General features: G+C 50.1%; 1 protein-coding gene across 5 annotated transcripts in view; it reads right to left on the reverse strand.

The window, feature by feature from the left end:
• Window positions 1-11,101: 11,101 nt before the first annotated feature.
• Window positions 11,102-19,481, reverse strand: part of Rap1gap2 (RAP1 GTPase activating protein 2) — a 207,121-nt gene continuing 198,741 nt past the window's right edge. For 4 of the 5 annotated variants that reach the window (XM_048365115.1, XM_048365113.1, XM_048365114.1 and 1 more), the window contains 7 exons: window positions 19,094-19,212; window positions 15,619-15,732; window positions 15,224-15,341; window positions 14,668-14,794; window positions 12,814-12,890; window positions 12,403-12,441; window positions 11,102-11,605 (listed from right to left, as the gene is read on the reverse strand). In XM_048365115.1, the coding sequence (XP_048221072.1) occupies window positions 12,433-12,441; window positions 12,814-12,890; window positions 14,668-14,794; window positions 15,224-15,341; window positions 15,619-15,732; window positions 19,094-19,212 (564 nt within the window). In that variant the 3' untranslated portion in view covers window positions 11,102-11,605; window positions 12,403-12,432. The remainder of the gene's footprint in view (window positions 11,606-12,402; window positions 12,442-12,813; window positions 12,891-14,667; window positions 14,795-15,223; window positions 15,342-15,618; window positions 15,733-19,093; window positions 19,213-19,481) is intronic. The other variant, XR_007213665.1, reaches the window with a different exon arrangement.

A 19,481-nucleotide genomic window follows, 5' to 3' on the forward strand; every position in this document is an offset into this window, starting at 1 on the left:
AGGCTTAAGTGAAAGGCCCTGAGTTCATGCCCCAGGACTGTCAACATACACACACACACACACACGCACACACCACGAATGGCAGAAACAAGACAGCCAGTATCCTCAGGGATGAGATAGAATGCTCAAGGAAGAGCCACTCCCACCCCAGGACTAAGATCTAGGTCTGCCTGGTCTTGGGTTACTAGATGAGCGGAACTTACTAGAAACCCACTGGTGTTCCCTGGGAGGTATCTGATTAGAGGCACACCAGTGAGTGGAGCCACCTGGCCATTGAGGGAATGCGGGCCAGAAGGGGTTATTGGCAGGTGAAGCCTCTGACCATAGGATGCAGGCACTGCAAGAGCTGCTCCTTGAAGAAGCTGTGTGCTCTGTCAGGAGCTGGTTCTGAACGAGGTGCTCACCCAGCGGGAGCCAGCCCTTAAGATGCAGCCTGTGAGAGCCTGCCAAAGTTGACTTAAGAGCTTGCCTGCCAAGTACCAAAGAACCTGAAAGCAAACCTCTTCCCCTCCGGCTGGGTCTCCCTTGCCCCATCTACTGGCAACGTTTAGCATTACACCAGTGGGCAAAGAACACACTTTGTTATATATTAAAAGTTAACATTTAGATTCATTTTCCGATCCAGACAGTGAAGGGTAATTTAGTCCTGAGTCCACATCAGATGGTGTTAGGGAAGAGAATGAAAACTAAACAAAAAGTCACCACACATTTATAAAGAAAAGGCCAGTAACACAATAGTAAGAAAAGAAATACAACACATTCCACAAAGGGAAGACAGACAGACAACTGGAACCCATTTAAGGACTTCCTATATCAACTGGCTTCTTTATCTGATGACTTTAAGACTGGCAGTTATTCATCTTAATACATACTTGTCCCCTACTGGGTACTTTGTTACTTTACAAGTATAAAAGTACAAATATTAAATAGAAATTCAAGGCATGAAAAACATGGAAGAGAACAACTTCAAGTTAGGAAGGTGTGAACTGATGTTATTTTGGTGAATTGTAGTTGGATGTGGACAGACTGTAAGGTATTTTCACTGTGTGGGACATGTTGATGTAAGATACAGCCATCATCAGGATCTGTGCCTTCCTTATATTTGTGATGAAACTCTGGGCATTTCAAGGTCTCAGGTTATGATTCAGTCTGTTGCTTGTGTGGGAAATTGGGGTCACACAGGCATGGACTCCTTTGTAGAGTTAATCAAACTCTCTTTCTCCCAATACCATGATCAAAACTAAAGGCAATAAACTACCTCTCTTATAGGGAATTTATCTTTCTTATAAGACCTGGCACAGGGGCTTGCTGAGGATAAACCGTGCACTTAGTACTCCCCGAGTCACTGAGGGGTCCCCTATCAGTTTCCTATGCCTATTGCAACATTCCACCAACTTGGTTGCTAACGAATTCCTGCACTTTTTGTTTTCTCTTCTAGTTGTAGGGATGGAAGTCTGAACTCTGTTGTTTACAGGGCTGTGTCCTTCTGAAAGGTTTCGAGTGGTATCCTGACCTTGCTTTCTCTGGTTTGTGGATGTGACCAGCATTCTTTTGACCGAGGAGAACAGTATCAACTTCTCACTCAGACAAGTCCTAACTTGCCAATTCTTAGTTTGGTATTAAGATAAAAGTACAGGCTCATATCTGTGAAACTGGAACAAACTCCTCAATACAAACAGTGCAGGGTCTGTAAGTTCTCTTAGATTTTTTTTTCCCCCCTTTGTCACTACTGAGTAATTTCGGGTGACTTTATTAACTGGGAACTGGCCAGTTACAAGTTTTCCCTGCAAACGTACAAGGTCTTGAACATTACCAAACACTGATAAACATGGAAGGCTGTTGACCCATACAGAAGAAGATCAAGTATGTTGTTATATTAATAGACACTAGCCTCTACATGCCTTAAATGGAGGCAAATTCCTTAAACTCCCTTGTGAACTATGTACCCTGATTTCTTCCTTACAACAATGCTAGGTAGAACAACTCCAATTATCTATTTCTTGCAAGGAAGTGGATGCCAACTCGCTGTCTCCTTCCCTGTGTCTGTGTGTGTGCACGCGCACACGCCCACACGCGTGCCCACACGTGTACACTTCTCCTTGGTTTTTGTATGCTAATAATACACTGCAAACTTAGTGAAGTGATGTGTATAATTTAGCATTATTTCATTGTTTATCTTTTCATTTGTTGTATTGTAATTTTGTTTTAATTGCTTGATATCATACTTTTATGAAGATGACTATAAAATCATGTGCAAATAAAAAAAGAAAAGAAATATGAAGAAGCAAGAGAGAAAAAACTGAAAGCTGGGGGTAAAAACAGGCTCCCCACTTTTGCTGCCCTTTGGGGGGCACAGCGGCAACCTCATCCTTTGAGTCTAGAAAACATCTAATATGCTTATTTTTTAATCCTCTTTTTTTTTTTTTGCTTAAGCTAGTGTGAGATGGTTTCCAGTCCTGCAACAAAGCCATCCGCCATGACCAAGATGTAGCCTTCAAATCTTAGATTAAAATGTTAGCCCATTGATCAGCCCATAAAATGGATTATAGTTGTTTTCATCTGCTAGCATTTTATCTTTTCCTATACTTGGAGACACTCTTCTTTAGTGGAAAATTCTATAATGTTAAAAGAAAAAAGTGGCTGGGCACTGGTGGCTCTCACCTGTAACCCTAGCTGCTCAGGAGGCTGAGATCTGAGGATCACAGTTCAAAGCCAGCCTGGGCAGGAAAGTCCATGAGGTTCTTCCTTTCAATTAACCACCAGAAAACTGGAAAGGGTGCTGTGGCTCAAAGTGGGAGCAGAAGTGCTCAGGGACAGCGCCCAGGCCCTGAGTTCAAGACCCACAACCGACAACAACAACAAAAAATGATAAAGTATTTTCCATTACATTCACCATTTTCCCTCCACCCCAACACCCATTTCCCCTGCACCTTTCCTCAGATCTCCTAGTAGTGATACATTCTTAGAAAACTTAGCAATTAGTACTTTAGAACAACTCCCTTGGCTTGTCCTTTTTTAAAGAAAGACAGCGTCTTGTGGAAGGATCAGTAAGATTTTACCAATCCAATAATCCAAGCAAACTTTCCACTCTCTTTCCTGTGAAGCATAAGTGTGGCTTCTAGGACAATCTCGTACACATCTGTCTAGTCATTTGCATCATTTCCCATGGAGCTGGTTACGGTAGCGCTTGTTCTCATTCTTTCCTCTCAATAGGTTGTTTCAGGTTATTATTCCACTCGGGAGAGCCAATTGTCAGCTCGTTCTTTAGTCGATTTACTGTGTTACTAGTTTATTCTGCCTTGAACATCATTAACAGTGGGAACACTTCCCCCAAGGGGGTGAGCTGTGCTACGGCTCCTTCCGGAGGCTGTTCTGTGTCTAGCTTACACCTCCGACTACACCTTTCCTCAGCTCGTTCTGTTGGGGTTTAGAGCAAGAGGCTGCAGGGATATTTTGATTTTAATTGAATGTTAAGTTCTTTCAGTGTCTGGTTCCCCTAAACTGTGCCTGCTATGGGAGCACAGGAGTGTGGTTAAATAATAGAGAGGCAGTGCTCTAATGGACTCCAACAACGACTCACCAAAGTCACCTTTCAAGTTTGAAGAACCACTGGAGTCACTGCACACAGCCGGAGTCCCTGCCAATGTGCAGAGAGGGCTTGGGGCATCCGAAACCACCCACAGTAAAACCTGTGCCCCTTGTGGCAGGGAGCATCTGGCTAGCAAGGGGGAGGCCCTGAGTTCAACCCCTAGCGATGTGAAAATGAATAAAAGAAGTAAAATAAAATAATAGCCTCTCCTCATGGGCCAGGCAATGCAAAAGGGCTGGCTTCATGAAGGAGGGGAGACATCTGACTTGAGTGAGGGCGGTAGCTGTCAGCTTGACTGGGCTAAGAGATGTCCAGATAGCTGGTAAGCTATTCTTTCTGCCTGGGTCTTGTACCGGGTTGCCAGAAGAGATTAGCCTTTGAGTCCGGAGCCTCAGTAAAGCACCATTTTGCCAGAACAAGTAAGAATCATCTCATTCACTGAGGACCCAGAAGGAGCGAGCGGAATGAGGAAGGCACCATCTCGCTCACTCCACCTGGGTGACAGCCCTCATCTCCTCCTTCAGACATCTGCTCTCTGGGTTCCCAGGCCTTCAGACCACCATTGAGGCCACCAGTCCACCCGTTCTCCCCGTTGAGCTGGACTGGAACTACACCCCATCCAAGCTTCCCAAGGCTGCCCCTCTCCCATGGCTGGTGTGGCAGGGTGATCACTGCAGGCGCCTCCTCAGGCAGCTCAGGATGACAGCCTTGGATAGAAAACTCCCTGGTGGCCTTGTTGACATCTGAGCACTGCCCTGCCATCTCTGCCCAACCTCCTTTCCTTATTAGTTTATCTTCCATTCAGAGTCAGACTGGTCTCATGGACAACAGCTGTCCAGCCTTCTGCAGCTCCTCACTCCGCCTCTCAGGTCTTTCTCCTAACGTATTGCTTGGGCACTGCTCCTCAGTGCCCAAAACAGTGCTCTTGTCCAGACAGTCTCAGGTCTCTTTTCCCTCCCCCTTCCCCAACACTGTTGTGGATTTATAGGAAGACCTTAGAGGGTCATGGTGGGAGGGAAGACATGGCACCAAACAGGCAAAGGAGACTTTATTCCAAACTATTGCTACAGGAAGGGAGGGTTCTAACCCAGTTCAACACTACTCAGATTAGGGGAAGTTTAGAGCCAGTTTTCAGCGTCAGGGATGTGTCTTAGATGAAAAAAATACTGACAGAAATGTGGTTAGGTAACAAGGATAAAAGTCAGGCACTGGTAGCTCACACTTGCAATCCTAGCTATTCAAGAGGCTGAGATCTGAAAATCACAGTTCAAAGTCAACTCCAAGCAATAAAATCCCTGAGATTCTGCTCTCCAATTAACCACCAAAATTCTGTGGTTCAAATGATAGGGCCTGGATCCCTAGACTAACCAGGGAGCTGGCAGGGTGCTGGCAGGACCTTCCTCTCCTCCAGCCCTGCTCTCCCCCACCCCCAGGAAGTGTCCAGCCTTTACAAGGCTCCAGGCATAACATCCCAGCTTCCAGGAAGGAAGATTGAAGCCAGGAAGGAGCCTCCCTGAGGCACAGGGTGTTCGTGTGAAGGATGCAGCTGCACCTGCAGCCATGGGGACTGAGCAGATGGAATCTAAAACTAGTGAGCTGGGAAGTAAGGGCTCTGAGAGGCTCTGCTCAGCGTGGCGGCCACCCTCATTCCAGGAGGCTGCAGAAGGGGACTTCAGGACAGGGGTTCAAGCCGGGCCAAGAAACCACAGAGCTGCAGCACGCAGCTGACCGGCTGCTTTCCGGGGCATCCAGGGCTCCCAGTAGGCAGGAGCTGGCCTTTGTGTTAGGATCTGCCTAGCTGATCTGGGCCACAAACTGCAATGTGACATAAGCCCTTAAGTGAGATGATAATAATGAATCAGTGAGATGGCTAAACAAGACTAGAGTCAGTTCTGCTTGTTTGATTGATTGGCTTGTATTGAGGTTTGAACTCAAAGCCCTGTGATTGTTTGCCTTTTTCACTCAAGGCTGACACTCTACCACTTGAGCCACAGCCCATACCTGTAATTCTAACTACTAAGGAGGCTGAGATCTGATGATTAAAGCCAGACTAGCAGGAAAGTCCATTAGACTCTTGCCTCAAATGAACCAGCTTAAGAAAAAAAAAAAGCAGAAGTGGAGCTGTGGCTCAAGTGACAGAGCGCCAGCCTTTGTGTTGCCATTTTCTTTTTATGTAGCATGGATGAACTTTTTGAGTGCAAAGCACCTGACTCCATTTATCCCATAAGCCCTCTGTTTACACAATTGCATTTTTAGGAAGTAGGAGGTAACACATAACACACCTATGTATGTAAAACATGTGATCAGCTTACAATAAGTGTCAGCTGCTCCCATCACTATTACTGAACCTCCAGGGTTTTGTTTTGTTTTTTCCCAAAGCTTTTCCCTGTATTTAAATTCATTTTTAGCCTTATGCATTGCATCTGGTGTGGTGTAAGGAACTAGAGCTTGAACCTTGCCCTTGAGTGGCTTGCTTGCTCAGCTGGTGCTCTACCACTTGAGCCATGCCTCACGTCCAGCTTTTTGCTAGCTAGCTGGAGATGGAATTTCTCAAGACCTTTCTGACCTGGCTAGCTTTCAAATCTACATCCTCCAGGCCTCAGCCTCCTACGTAGCTAGGATTACAGGTATGAGCCAATATGTGCCTAGCTATAGATTATATTTCTAATAATGCATAAAATAAAATGCAAATCATAGGAAGTTATTTACCCAGGATCACAAAACCAAGTCCTTGAGCAGTGCTGTTCCTTGCCTTCAAATCTCTCTTAAGAAAAAAAATGTGGCAAGATCTTACTTCTAGATCTACAACCACACAATGCAAAGCAAAGAGCATGGACAAGCCTCATCATTCAAGAGGCAGAGGAAGATGGGAAGAGGGAGCATGTAATCTTGAGAGAATCTGTGAGGAAGGGAACCAGGAATTCCAAAAATAAAATGGGCAGAAGTGGGGGGAACAGGCAGGAAGGAGACCACAAATTGGGGGATATCAAGGATCTCAGACTTACACTTAGAGAGGCTAAGCAAGTAGGAATGAATAAAATATATGGCAGGGTGGACAGGAGGGAGTGGCGGGGGCTAGTTACATCTCACCCAAAAGGACAAACTCCACTGAGTTCTGACCAATTCATGCCTGAGAAGTAAAAGATAACAGTATCTGGTTTGTAAAAGGTTACAAAGAAAACCAAAACACGAGATTTTATGTACAATTGCTAGCTGCTTCTTTTTTAAATTGTGGCTAGTTTGGTTTTTTTAAAGCATCAATGCGTGATTCATAGAAAAGTTTCAAACACCTTTCAAACTCAAATAACATATCTTTTTTTTTCTTTTTTCTTTTTTTTCCAGTCCTGGGCCTTGGACTCAGGGCCTGAGCACTGTCCCTGGCTTCTTTTTATTTACTCAAAGCTAGCACTCTGCCACTTGAGCCACAGTGCCACTTCTGGCCGTTTTCTATATATGTGGTGCTGGGGAATTGAACCCAGGGCTTCATGTATAGGAGGCAAGCACTCTTGCCACTAGGCCATATTCCCAGCCCCACAACCTCCATGGAATGAAAAAAAATGAAGCCCAGACCTGGTCCAGATCATGCAAAGAAATCTCAACACTGATGGACACAAAATATGTTATTTATTGTCAATTTCTGCAAAGACACATTTAAGCAACAAAATATACATTTTTGTCAACCTTTGAGAATTTGTTTTATACATTAACAAATACAATATGCTACCATAGCAATAAATTAAATGTACACTATTTACATTACATAGGCAGAGACCTACAAATCACCTCCTCACTAAGAGGAAAGAAAGAAAGGGCCACTTCCAAGCTATATGTCCTAGCTTCTACTTGCAGAAATCTCTGACACAACACGTCAGCACTCCCCAAGCTGGGGGGGAGGGGGGCAGTGGTGGGGAAGGGGGGCACAGTGACAAGGGAGCATTGGCACACATACTAAGGAGTGGGGAAGGGGACAGCTCACAAAGACAATGGCAAACAAATTCCAGTCTCCCAGCCAACCCCCTTCTCCACAGGGCTGGTAAGGCACAGGGCAGAGCCACTGTCCCAGCAGGGTAGTGCGACTCTCAGCTGCCCTTGGCCCTAGCAAGTTGTCTTGGAACCTCCCAACAGGGCACATGGCCCAGATGAGAGGAGAGGGCACCAAGCTTTGGTGGGCAAGGGACTGGGGGTGAAGCTCGGTACAACACCCAACCACCCCCCAACCCCAAAACCAGCCTGTAGTACAGCCTTAACAAGCCATACTAAACCTTGCCCTTAGGAAGGGGCAGCTAGAAGCTGGAGGTGGAGGAAGGGCCACAGGTTCTGTGCCAGGTCCTTGCCCTCAAAGTCCTAAGATCTGCTAGAACCCCAGCCACTCTCCCCACAAGCTATGTCTCATGTGCTAAAACACAAATGCAAAGATAGTGTTTGAACTGGCACCGTAAAGGGTCAGGGTGAGGGCTATGAAACCAGCTGTATCCCCTTCCTTCTCTCTTGGGTCTAGGGCTTTATTAACCATCTCCATTTTTTTCCTGTGCTGATCCTTGAACTCAGAGCCTGAATGCTGCCCCTGAGCTTTTTCACTCAAGGCTAGTGCTCTACCATTTGAGCCACAATGCCACTTCCAGCTTTTTTTATTATTTTTTTTTCCAGTCCTGGGGCTTGAACTCAGGGCCTGAGCACTGCCCCTGGCTTCTTTTTGCTCAAGGCTAGCACTCTACCTCTTGAGCACCACTTCCAGCTTTTTCTGTGTATGTGGTACTGAGGAATCGAACCCAGGGTTTCATGCATGCAAGGCGAGCACTCTACCACTAGGCCACCTTCCCAGCCCCTTTTTTCTTTTTTTGAGTAGTTTATTGGAGATCAGAGTCACACAGACTTTCTTGCTAGGGCTGGCTAAAAACCACAATCCTCAGGTCTCAGCCTCCTGAGTAGCTAAGATTAACAGGCGTAAGCCACCAGCACCCAGCTCCTCACCATCTCCATTTTTAAGGCCAGATTTCAGCCTGAGCTAGGCTCTGGGTTCATCCTCAGCACTGTAAACAGAAGACAAAGGAGAAGGAAGAGGAGAAAAGGAAAATAAAGAATGGTGAAGAAGTGAAGAGTTATCTTTGACCACATTCCATGTTAACTTCAAACAAGGAAGCCTGGGTGATTGACCTCATCTTTGCCTCGGCCCCTGCCTCCATTGCAGACCGGGGCAGAAGGGCTGAGGTCACTAGGGAGCAGCTCACCATGCGTCCTTCGCTCCCAGCTTTCTTCACTAAGGCTGCACCCCCAAATAAGTTCTTCCCCCTCCTTGCATTCAGGGGTTCTCATCTGAATGGCAACATGTCTGGAGGAGATGCTAAAAGGATGCCAGAAGGACTGGGTGTCGAGATGACACCCACAAAGCTGAGGAGACACGGAATATGTTGTTTCCGGGAAACACTGTCTGACCTTCCTTGGCGTGGACAGAAGCTCAGGTTGAGGCCTGCCATCTTCAGCGAGTGGGAGGAGGTTCTGTTTTTAAGCATTAACAGAGCGTGAGGTGTCTGGGTACTCCAACGGTGCCCAGGAAGTGGAACTTCTTCGTTGAGAAAGGCATCTCCAGAACCAGAGGTGTGACCAAGAAAGGGGGAGCCCCTCATGGAGGTCACTGTGGAAAGGCTACCCCCCCCAAAAAAATGAGCACTACCTCCACGAGTCCACTCGCAAGGGTCCAGGCCCCACAGTGATGACAGAAAGACATTCTGGATCCAAACACAGGGGTGACTGGAGCTGCTGCCCCAGTTCAGAGGAGGGAAGAGGGACAGAAGGACAGGAGGAGGGGAAGAAGGGAGTGTGGCCTCTTGCTCAACTTCCAGCCCTGGAACCACGGCCAGGCTGCCAGCACACACTCTGGACACTAGGGGGCGGAATTCCTAGAGCTAGCATGGCATGACCCAGAGAGAGGGGCTTCTCCAAGTGCACCCCCAATAGCAAACCACCCTGGAGCCTCTCAGCTCCTCTGAACATACCTAGGCATCTTGTTGGCCAGCCCAGAAACAGGGGGCCATAGGAGGAGCAGCCAGATCAGTAGAGATGGGGGTATGAAGTTACCAAGTAGGACAGACTCTGATGTTGCATACATGACACCACCACCAAGCAACTATGAACCCTAGGTGCCCGGAGAGGTGAGCCAGAACTCCATCACCATTCCCAGAGAAAATGCCTGTCCTGGCGTTTGACCTTTCAGTTGCCACTGACAGCACAGCCAGGACAGCATAGCACAGCTGTGGGCAATGGGACGCTAGTTAGAACAGCCCCATCTCTGTGCCTGGCCTAGGAATGGTCCCTTTCCCTTCACCAATAAAGCGCCTAGCTGGAGATCTTGTCAGTGTCACCCAGCAGCCCCGTGCCAGCCCATGAGCACTTGAAGCCGCAGGACTTCTGGGGACCTGCTCTTTGGATGACCCCCACCTCTACATCCAGCAACACAACCGACCCTGCAGACCCAGGCACGAGAGGAGCCAGAGGGCTCTCCTTAGCACAAGCTGGCCTAGAAGGTGCCTCAGGCATGGCACCCCCCCCCCCCAGGACCTGGCTTGCAGGAATCCAACGGAAGTGACAACTACATGAGGACCTACAGCTGGAAATGAGCTTAAGAGGAGGTCTAGAGTTCAAGCCCCTAGACGTGGCCAAAGGTCACAAAGGTCAGAAGTGCCCCCTCACCGAGCCTCCTATAGAGGCCAGACACACAAAACTGCAGAAGGACAGGGGGCTGATGGCTCACATCTGTAATCTGAGCTACGTGGGAGGCTGAGAATGGAAAGGTGGTTGTACCAGGTCAGCCTGGGCAGAGAAGTTCCTGAGACCTCTGCTCCACCCATAGCTGGGCACGGTGACACATGCCTGTCATCCCAGGCTGGGATTGGGGGGAATCACAGATCCAAGCCAAAGCCCATGAAGCTCCATCTCCACAGAAGGAAGCTGGCTGCAACCGGTGACCAGCAACGACAAGAAGCCTCAAGTGGGCAAGATGACAGCTTGGGGAAGAGGGAGAACAAAGCTTGCTTTAGGAAGCAATCTAGCTCAAAAATAACCAGCAAAAACCAGGGCTGGAGGCATGGCTCAAGTGGAAGAGCGCCAGCCTAGCAAGCATGAGGCCCTGAGCTCAAACCATAGTACTATTAAAAACAAAAATTGCTGGAGACATTGTGTCCTTCTCCTCACCTAAGTTTGACCCACACAGACTGGGCTGACCGGAACCTGCCGAGTCCTCCCCCACCATACCTCTCCCTCTTCTTAGGCAGTGGGTTTAAAAATCTACATCTTCCTGGAACTCCACAACCCAGGGCCCTGGTGAGCCCTCACCCCGGCTGCATTCCCAGTGCAGGCTCATTTGCTTGCCCTCCTTCCTCTGCCACCCTTCATGGAAAAATCATTTGCCCCAAGGGGAGTGGTGTCCCAGGGACTCTCCCAGAGCAAGGACAATCTGGAGCCTGTGAGGAGTTAGAAGTCTGGAGCCATGGAGGACCATTTGGAGGATGATGGGAATCTCGGCTCCTGGGAAAGCAGCCCCCCTCCCCCGACTGCCACTAAATGCATGGGTAGTGGCAGAGCTCCTGCCACATCCGGGAAGGCTCTGCTCTGTGGCCCAGGGGCCCCTTACCACCTGCAGTCAACTCTGCCCTCTCCCTTACCGCTGCCTCTTGTCACTGAGGCAAATGAGCTTCCCAGTCTGTGGCTAAACTCCCCGGGACCACCACCCCCACCCCTCCCCTTCAACTCTATTTCCTGCAGACACAACAAGATGACAAATGACCCAGACAGACATCATCAGGAGTCAGGAACAGGGGGACCTCCAGGAAAGAGGCCTTGTCCAGAGACCGAGAGGGGAGCTGTGTGTGCGGGGTTGGAGGAGCTGGCCGGGTGGGACATGGGGCAAATAGCTGGTCCATTGGGCAGGTGGCTGATGGTCCAGCGGGCCCGTGGACAGCGTAGTGGACGGCGCCCCAAGTGGCTGGAATGAGCCTTCTGTAGGACAGAATCGAGGCTTTCCTGGAGGAGACAACAGAAAGAAGATGGTGAGCAAGTACTTGGCAAAGGAAGGATCGAGAACAAATGCAAGTGTGGCCAGCTGGAGGGAAGAGTGGGGTACAGCTCCACTACCTCAGGATGAGAAGGGTACTGAACATGAGGGTTGCGGAAGTTGGGCATAAACATTACTTAGGCAAGCAGAACCTTAAAGGCCCTGGCGATAGTGGAGGTGGCCGCATTCCCATTCCCTTCCCTTTTTTTTTTCATACCAGTTTAACAGCAAGAAGGATCAGCTGTGACCTTCCCCTGGGTCCCATCTGTGACTCAAGCCCCAAGAGCCCCAGGGGAGTTGCCACTGGGGCTCCTAACTCCACTAGCAAGAGTTCAGGCCTCCATAGAGCTGAGTGGGCTCAGCTGGAGCCTCCCTCGGGCCAAGCCTCCAGGAGGATGTCCTCCAGCCTGGAGCCTTGAAGTAACACCCAAGGAGGGAGAGGCTTACCTGCAAAGCAAGTAAACTGAGGAATTCCTCCCTCCGTGGAGGGAAATGGGCTCTGAGGCCCCTTCTGCCTGTTGCAACAGACTCCACGTTGGGGTTGAGGGCCATTTACTGAGATCGCCCCAGTTCCACAGGACAGCCCTTCCCAGCCACACCAGAGCCACTGCCCGCTTCCCTCCACAGACCTGGGGGAGCCCATCAGAGAGGTTTCTGGGACCGGGCCAGTCTGTGGCCTCGCCAGCTGGCCATCATCAGGTGATAAAGCCACCAGCTCCTAAGGAACACACTCCCCACTCGAGCCCACCACAGGACACACACTCACCTGGCTCAGGAGAAGGAAGCCTCCTTCACATTAGTGACCCTGTTTCAAGAAACATCCATGCAAGACATTTTCAGAAGCAGACAACTGTGAGTTCCCCCTGTTGTTTCTGTGGAGGGTTTCCAATGATGGGGGTGGGGGGCACTCTGGAAGGAACTTGGGGCCCCAGGAGCAGCAAAGGCAGGACCCTGCCTGAACCATGTGGGATACAGACAGAATCCGCCCCCCCCAGAGAGTTCTCCTTCCCTGTCTCTTCAAGGGACCCCTCCCCTATATGAGACAGGCAGCCCACTCTCATCTCCCTCTCTCCCGCAGTCCATAGGAAAGAAGGCCAGCTTTCGGAGGAACCTGGGGTGTGGGACGTGGAACATTTCCCCTCTGTCCCCCCCTCCCCACCTTGCACCGGATCCTCACCGTACTGGAGCCAGCGTGACTGAGCTTATCAAAGCGAAATTTCAGGTTTGACCTCGGGGAATTTCTGCTCTTGGCATCTAAGGAAAGAAGACCCAAGGAAAGGCAGTCACTCACGCTGGAGGGGGAGGTCTGGGCAAAGGGGATGCCGCCCTTCATCAGGATGTTCTGGCTGACCAGGACTCACTCACCAGCCAAGGCTAAACTCCTGCAGATACCATGTGCCAGTGATTAAACCCAGCCATTGGTTTCCTTTTTGGCAGGCCAACAAAGAAAGTCCTGAATTTGACCTCGGGAACTTCATGGTTGCCATACGGGCAATTCCATTGCTCCTCTAGCTCTTTCCTCCACTGCTTCTCTTTGAGATGCAATCTCATCTCCTGCCTAGGTGTGCACCTGGACTCCAATCTGCCTAGTTGAGGCTTACACAAGGACCAGTGTGCACCACCACCCCTAGTATCCTTCTATTGAGATGGAGTCTCCTGGACTTTTCTGCCTGGGCTGGCTTAGAACTATGATGCTCCCAATCTAGTGTCCTACGTAGTTTAGGACAACAGTTGCAAGTTGCTGCACCAAGCTACTGGTTGAAAAATTAGTCTCCTGAGCATTTCTGCCCAAGATGGCCTCAAACAACAATCCTCCCATTCTCATCCTCCCAAGTAGCTAGGATTACAGGTGTGAGCCACTCTCACTGGCTCCAAGTCATTTTAAATATTAAATTACATAAGCTTACACGTAGGTAAATTATATTCAAGAAGGCTTATCATTCATCATTTCCTCTCACAGTTGTTGCAACTGAGAGGCAGAATACACTGTGGGAGTGGGCTGTGCCATCTCCTCCCCACCCCAGCCCTGTCTTCAGTGTGTCACGGCTTGAGATCTGCCACAGAAAGAGAATCAACACCACCTAAGCTGGCAATCAGGGCTACAATCAGGGATTCATTTGCTTCTTTGTTGTCTCGACTCCAGAAACTAATGGAGATGGACCCCGGAGGCTCAGGCCTATAATCCTAGATACTCAGGAGGCTGAGATCTGGAGGATCAAGGTTTTGTAGGCAGCCTGGGCAGAAAAGTCCTCAAGATTCCATCTCCGAAATAACCAGCAAAACGGCAAGCTGGTGGTTTGGCTCAAGTGGTAGAGTGCCAGGCAAACAAGCAAGGACTGCTGCTTTCCCTGACACCCCACTACCCATCCCAAACATCCTCTCTCCTTGATGTTCTCTGGCACACTCTGTGCAGGGCCCCTTCCACACCAACTCCCACCTGTCCTTCCTACCCCTCAGTACACAGCTCAGTACCAAAACGGGTCTTTCTCCACGCCAGTCATTGCCTTTCCCCTGAAGAGCCTCCAGAGGTTTCCAGTACCCACAGGACAATGCCACAAACCTCACCAGGGTCTCCAGGCAGCCCACCCGAGGTGGCTGCAACCACTCTCCTCTCTCATGCCTCCCCAGACGTTGCATGGTTCCAGAACACTCTTCCACTCACCCCTCTAGCCTTCCCCCACGCTGTCCCCTGTCCCTTGTGTGATTCAGTCCATTGCAGGACTAGCAGCCCTGGGTAAGTGTTGGGTGGGGCAAGGGAGCAACCAAGAAAGCATGTGTTTCTAACCACACAACCCTAGCTCCTCCACTACAGGTTCCTCCTTCAAAGGACTCAGTTCACTGAGCCTCAGTTTCCCCATGTGTAAGGAGAAGGTAAGAGCACAACCTTTTAAAGCTTGATGGACAGACAGACAGGAGTGAGCTAGCAGAGGTCAAAGCAGGAATGGCAACCGGCCAATTGCTCCTGCCTGGGGCGCTGTACCCCAAGAACAGCTGTCAGGCCCCTGGGGCCACCTACCTAACCCCCACTGACCTGTAGGACTCCGGCTCATGATGATGGGAGTGGCGGTGGCCCCTACACTGGGGCTCTCGCTGCTCGGAGATGGGCTGTAGACAAATACCTCCTGCTTGAAGGGTGAGGTTGTGGACGGCTGGCTGCTCTGAGGAGAGAGGCCGGGTGAGCAAGGCTGGGTGAGCGAGGCCAGCACATTGGCTGCCCATGGTGGGGGGGGCCAAATAGACCTGAGAGCGACCCTCCTAGCCCTGGAGAGGTGCTGCTCCCCACCTGTCCCTACTCTCTCCTTTCTGCTGCTCCCACCCCGCCCCCTCCAGGAAGGGCATCGGTCACAGCCCCCTGGGACCTTGACCTTGTCCCCTCTCAAGCCAGGGTCCCATGGCAGGGACAGCACCCAGATGGCCCTGGCCGTCCCCTGAGAGACACTCCACATTCAACCACTGCCCCCTGCAGGTGGTGACAGCCGCCTGGGCCACCTGTGGCCACCTGTGGCCCATGGCATTATTCTTATTGAAGCCACATGGAGCCAGCTAGGCCCCAGAGTGCTGTCGCCAGCAGGACAAGGCACACCTACCCCACTGTCACACTCCTCCATGGCCTCGCCCTCCCCTGCGGTGCTGCTGAAGCTGCTGGTGCTGGAGGAGGAGCGAGAGATGTTGGCACGGCCATTCTCTTTCAACTTCATGAAGGGCCTGTGTGGAACAGGGCACAAGGCAAGCAAGCCCCAGTCACAGGGGGCACTAAGGTCTTCTCAGGCCTCAGGCCCTCCCCAGACTTAGAGCCAAACAAGCCCAGCAGAGATCAGAGTTTGCCCACAGTGGCTCCCTTTATGTTCTAGAGAGTTCCAGAAAGTTCCAGAGGTGAGAGGTGTCATTCTCTGTTTGCCTAGAGGCATAGGGCACATTCAGGACTCCAAATAGCAAATGCTAACCTCTCTCTCCTTTCCCTCCCCCCGCCCCCCACGCTTACTTCTCTTTATTGGGGCAGATTTCAGGAGAGCTGGGGTTCGATGAGGTCTCAGACTTTATCTCCTGAGAAGAATGCCCGCCATCCGGGGTCTTGGGGGTGCTGGAGACACTGTCACTGTGAGAAGGGATGGGAAGAGGAGTGAGTGAGGTCATGGAGGAAGCCCCTAGGCCCAGGCCCACTCTAATCCCCAGACAGAGCGCTGATCACAGGGCCCCATGCCTTCTACACAGTGTGGGTGTGGAAACTTCCTTCCTCATCCAGGCCCCCAAGACTGCCACAGACCACAGGGGCTACCTGGCTCCTGTAGTAAAGGCCACACTAGGTTCAGAGGTGAAAGCCTAGAATCACCAAACCCCAACTCTGGTTTGATGGCAGAGACCATGCGCCATTCACAGGTGCCAAGCATGGACCCAATACTGGCTGTCAGGGACATGATGGCTCTGCCCTTGAGGTAGTACTTTATATAACTTCATTATTGAGAAATAATACACGTGGCACACAACTCAACTAGTGAGAGTGGACAAGTACATGGTTTCTAGAGGGCTCACAATCATGCAGTCATCACCATGATCTAATTTTAGAACATTTTTAGAGCATCTAAAAAGGAACCCTGGCCCCATTTACAACCACTGCCCACCCCCTGCCCTGTGGACTTACCTGCTCTGGACTTTTTGTGGAAATAGGACCATACACTGTTTTGTGGTCTTTGATCTTTTGGCTTTTTCTGTTTATGTGGTACTGAGGAATCGAACCAGGGGCTTCATGCATGCTAGGCAAGCACTCTACCACTGAGCCACATTCCCAGCTACGCAATATTCTCAAAGTTCACCTACACTGTAGCATGCATCAGTCCCTCAGCTGTCTGTATTACAAGAATATTGTGTTTTATGGGCAGAATACATTTTATCTATCTAGCTATCAAGTCATGAACATCCAAATGTCTTCTACTTTGGGCTACTATGCATAATGCTACAGCAAATGTGAACTAGTCAAGCTAGTTTTTGTTCCTTTGCTTGTTTGTGTGTGTATGCCAGTAGTGGGGCTTGAAGTCAAGCCCTAGGCTTTGTCCCTAGGCTGGAGCTCTACCACTTGAGTCACTTCTCCACTTTTGGTTTTTTGATCATTAATTGGAGATTGAGCCACTCATGGGTTTTCCTGCCTAGGCTGGCTTTAAACTGTGATCCTCAGATCTCAGCCTCCTGAGTGGCTGGGATTATAGGCATGAGCCTCTAAGCACCCTGGGCTACAAGTTTGTTCTATTTTTATTTTGGGGGGCTGGGGCTTGAACTCAGGTCCTGGGAGCTGTCCCTGGGCGTCTTTTGCTCTACCACTTGAGCCACAACTCCACTTCCAGCTTTTTTTTGGTAGCTTATTGGAGATAAGAGTCTCACAGACTTTACTGCCTGGGCTGGCTTTGATCCATGATCCTCAGATCTCCATCTCCTGAGTAGCTAGGATTACAGGCATGAGCCACCAGCACCCTGCTGTTTGTTTGTTGTTTTTTATGGACCATTGCTTTATTCTCTTGGGCCTATAACTAGGGGTGGAATGACTGGCTCCTGGGGTAACTATTTAGCCAGAACGCTTTCCAAAGCATTTGCACTATTTTAGACTCCCACCAGCAGTGAGCAAGGCTCCCATGTCTCCACATCCTCTCTAGCCATTTCTATGATGTGTCTTTATTTTTTTAATCATAGCTCCCCTGGAGATGCTCAGGGCCTTGCTGCACTTTTGACAAAGTAGCTGATAAGCTGTCAGCCTCCCCCCCCATCCCCCCCCCACCCCAACCACTATGCGCGACTTGTCTACACATCTGGATAACAAAGGCAATTTCTTCCCTCCTGGCTTTGCAGCCTCTCCTCCCCTCTCTTCCCAGTTGCCTTCACCAGCTCTGTCCTCCACTTGACCTTGAACACTGGGGTTCACACATTCTCCTTCTGGATATTCATTTCCAGTCTCCCCACGGTCTCTGTACCTCTGTCCTGACGCTGCCCCCCCTTCACTTTCACCAGGCCTGTCTTGAGAGATGAAGAGCTGGGTATCTCTGCTGACTGGCCCAGCACACCCCTAAGCAGGCTCCGAACACAGAATGTGATCGTCCTCACCAAGGAGGAAGGCATGAGTACAGCCACACCTGTCCTGCATGCCAGCTCAGGGGGTGGGATGCCACCCATGGCTTATAGCCAGAGAGCTTGGAAACCCAGAAGCCAACCTAAATGTCTTCCTTTCCCTCACAGGACCATGAGCTCCTGGAAGGCAGAACATGTCTTTGATAGCAACCCTCTGAGCACATAGCACCATGCCTGGCAAAGGGCAGGCACTCAATAAAGCTGCTTGATGAATTAATGGACAAGTGGACTCATCTGGGCCCATTATATGATTATAGTGCACGCCTATAATTCTAGCTATTTGGGAGGCTGAGATTGGGAGGATCATGGTTCAAGGACAACCTGGGCATAAAAGATCATTAGACCTCTTCTCACCCGAGTTAATGCAGTTGCATGCACCTATTATCCTAGTTACAATAAGAAGCCTAAAATAGGTAGATCAGGGTTCAGGTACACATCCAGGCAGGAATCAAGACCCTACCCAAAATTAACTAGCACAAAAAAAAGTTCTGGGGACATGTCTGAAGTGGTAGAGCACCCAACAAGCAAACCCAAGTCCCTACATTCAAACCCCAGTACTGCCAAAACCAAATATATTTGTTTTTAAAAGATAAATGGGAGATGGGTGCTGGTGGCTCACTCCTGTAATCCTCGCTATTCAGGTGACTGAGATCTGAGAATCACAGTTCAAAGCCAGCCCAGGCAGGAAATTCTGTGAGATGCTTGTTTATACTTAACCACCAGAAAACCAGAAGTGGCACTGTGGCTCAAAAGGGTAGAGCAATGGCCTCGAGCAAAAAGAGCTCAGGGGCAGCGTCCAGGCCCTGAGTTCAAGCCCCAGGACAAAAAAAAAAAAAAAAAAAAAAGTCAAATGGGCTCATCAATGAAAAGATCATCCTAAAAGCCCAATTAACTCTACCTGTCAGAATCAGGGAAGGCTTCCATGACAGGATGAGAGGGGACACCTGGAGCAGGGATGAGGGTGTAGCTCACTGCTGGAGCCCTTGCCTGGCATGCATAAGCCCGTGGGTTTCATCTCCAGCACAGGGGATGGGAAGGAGAGCACGGGACACACGCGCATGTGTGAGGGAGCATTGAAAAACAGAAGACAAAGAAAGACAGGCAAGGTTCCAGTGTGGGTCACAATGCTACACACACAACTTCAGAGTTGCATGCTGGGAAGGGTCAACTGGAATCCAAGGATGACAGCTGTGTGGGTGATGAGTGTGCAAGCTGCCAGAAGTGTACATGTGGGGCGGGGGGAGAGGGGGTTGACGAAAGCCATCTCCCAACACTGAGAAAATCTCTCAAGAAGTAGAAAGCTAACAAACCGCAAAACTGGGTGGCATTGGGGTCCCGACAGTTACCATCGTGTCCGGCTGTCCCCAGGGCCTTCAGAGCCTGTGTGCAGGCGGGGAAAGAGCCCCGATCGCCGTTTGATGGGGCTCCGAGACTGGTTCTTCACGGTGGCCGCTGCCACGGGAGGCTGCCAATAAAACCACCAGAGTGAGTCCACACCCCCAGCCCAGGTCCCTTCCCTCTCCTCTCTGGCCTACCCCTGGCTCCTGGTCAGGGGGTGGGGGCCCAGAAAGCAGAATGCGGCTGACAAGCTCAGAGTCAGTCATTCGCGGGCCTTTTCCTGGGTTCTTAAGCCTATCCTTTGGCCCTGGTCATGATCCAGTGAAGAGGAGCAAAGATTTGGGACTAGCACAGGGAGTCCTCACAATGAAGAAAGGCAGGAAGATCTAGAGGTCA

Source organism: Perognathus longimembris, chromosome 17, assembly GCF_023159225.1.
Source record: "Perognathus longimembris pacificus isolate PPM17 chromosome 17, ASM2315922v1, whole genome shotgun sequence".
NCBI classification, from domain to species: domain Eukaryota; kingdom Metazoa; phylum Chordata; class Mammalia; order Rodentia; family Heteromyidae; genus Perognathus; species Perognathus longimembris.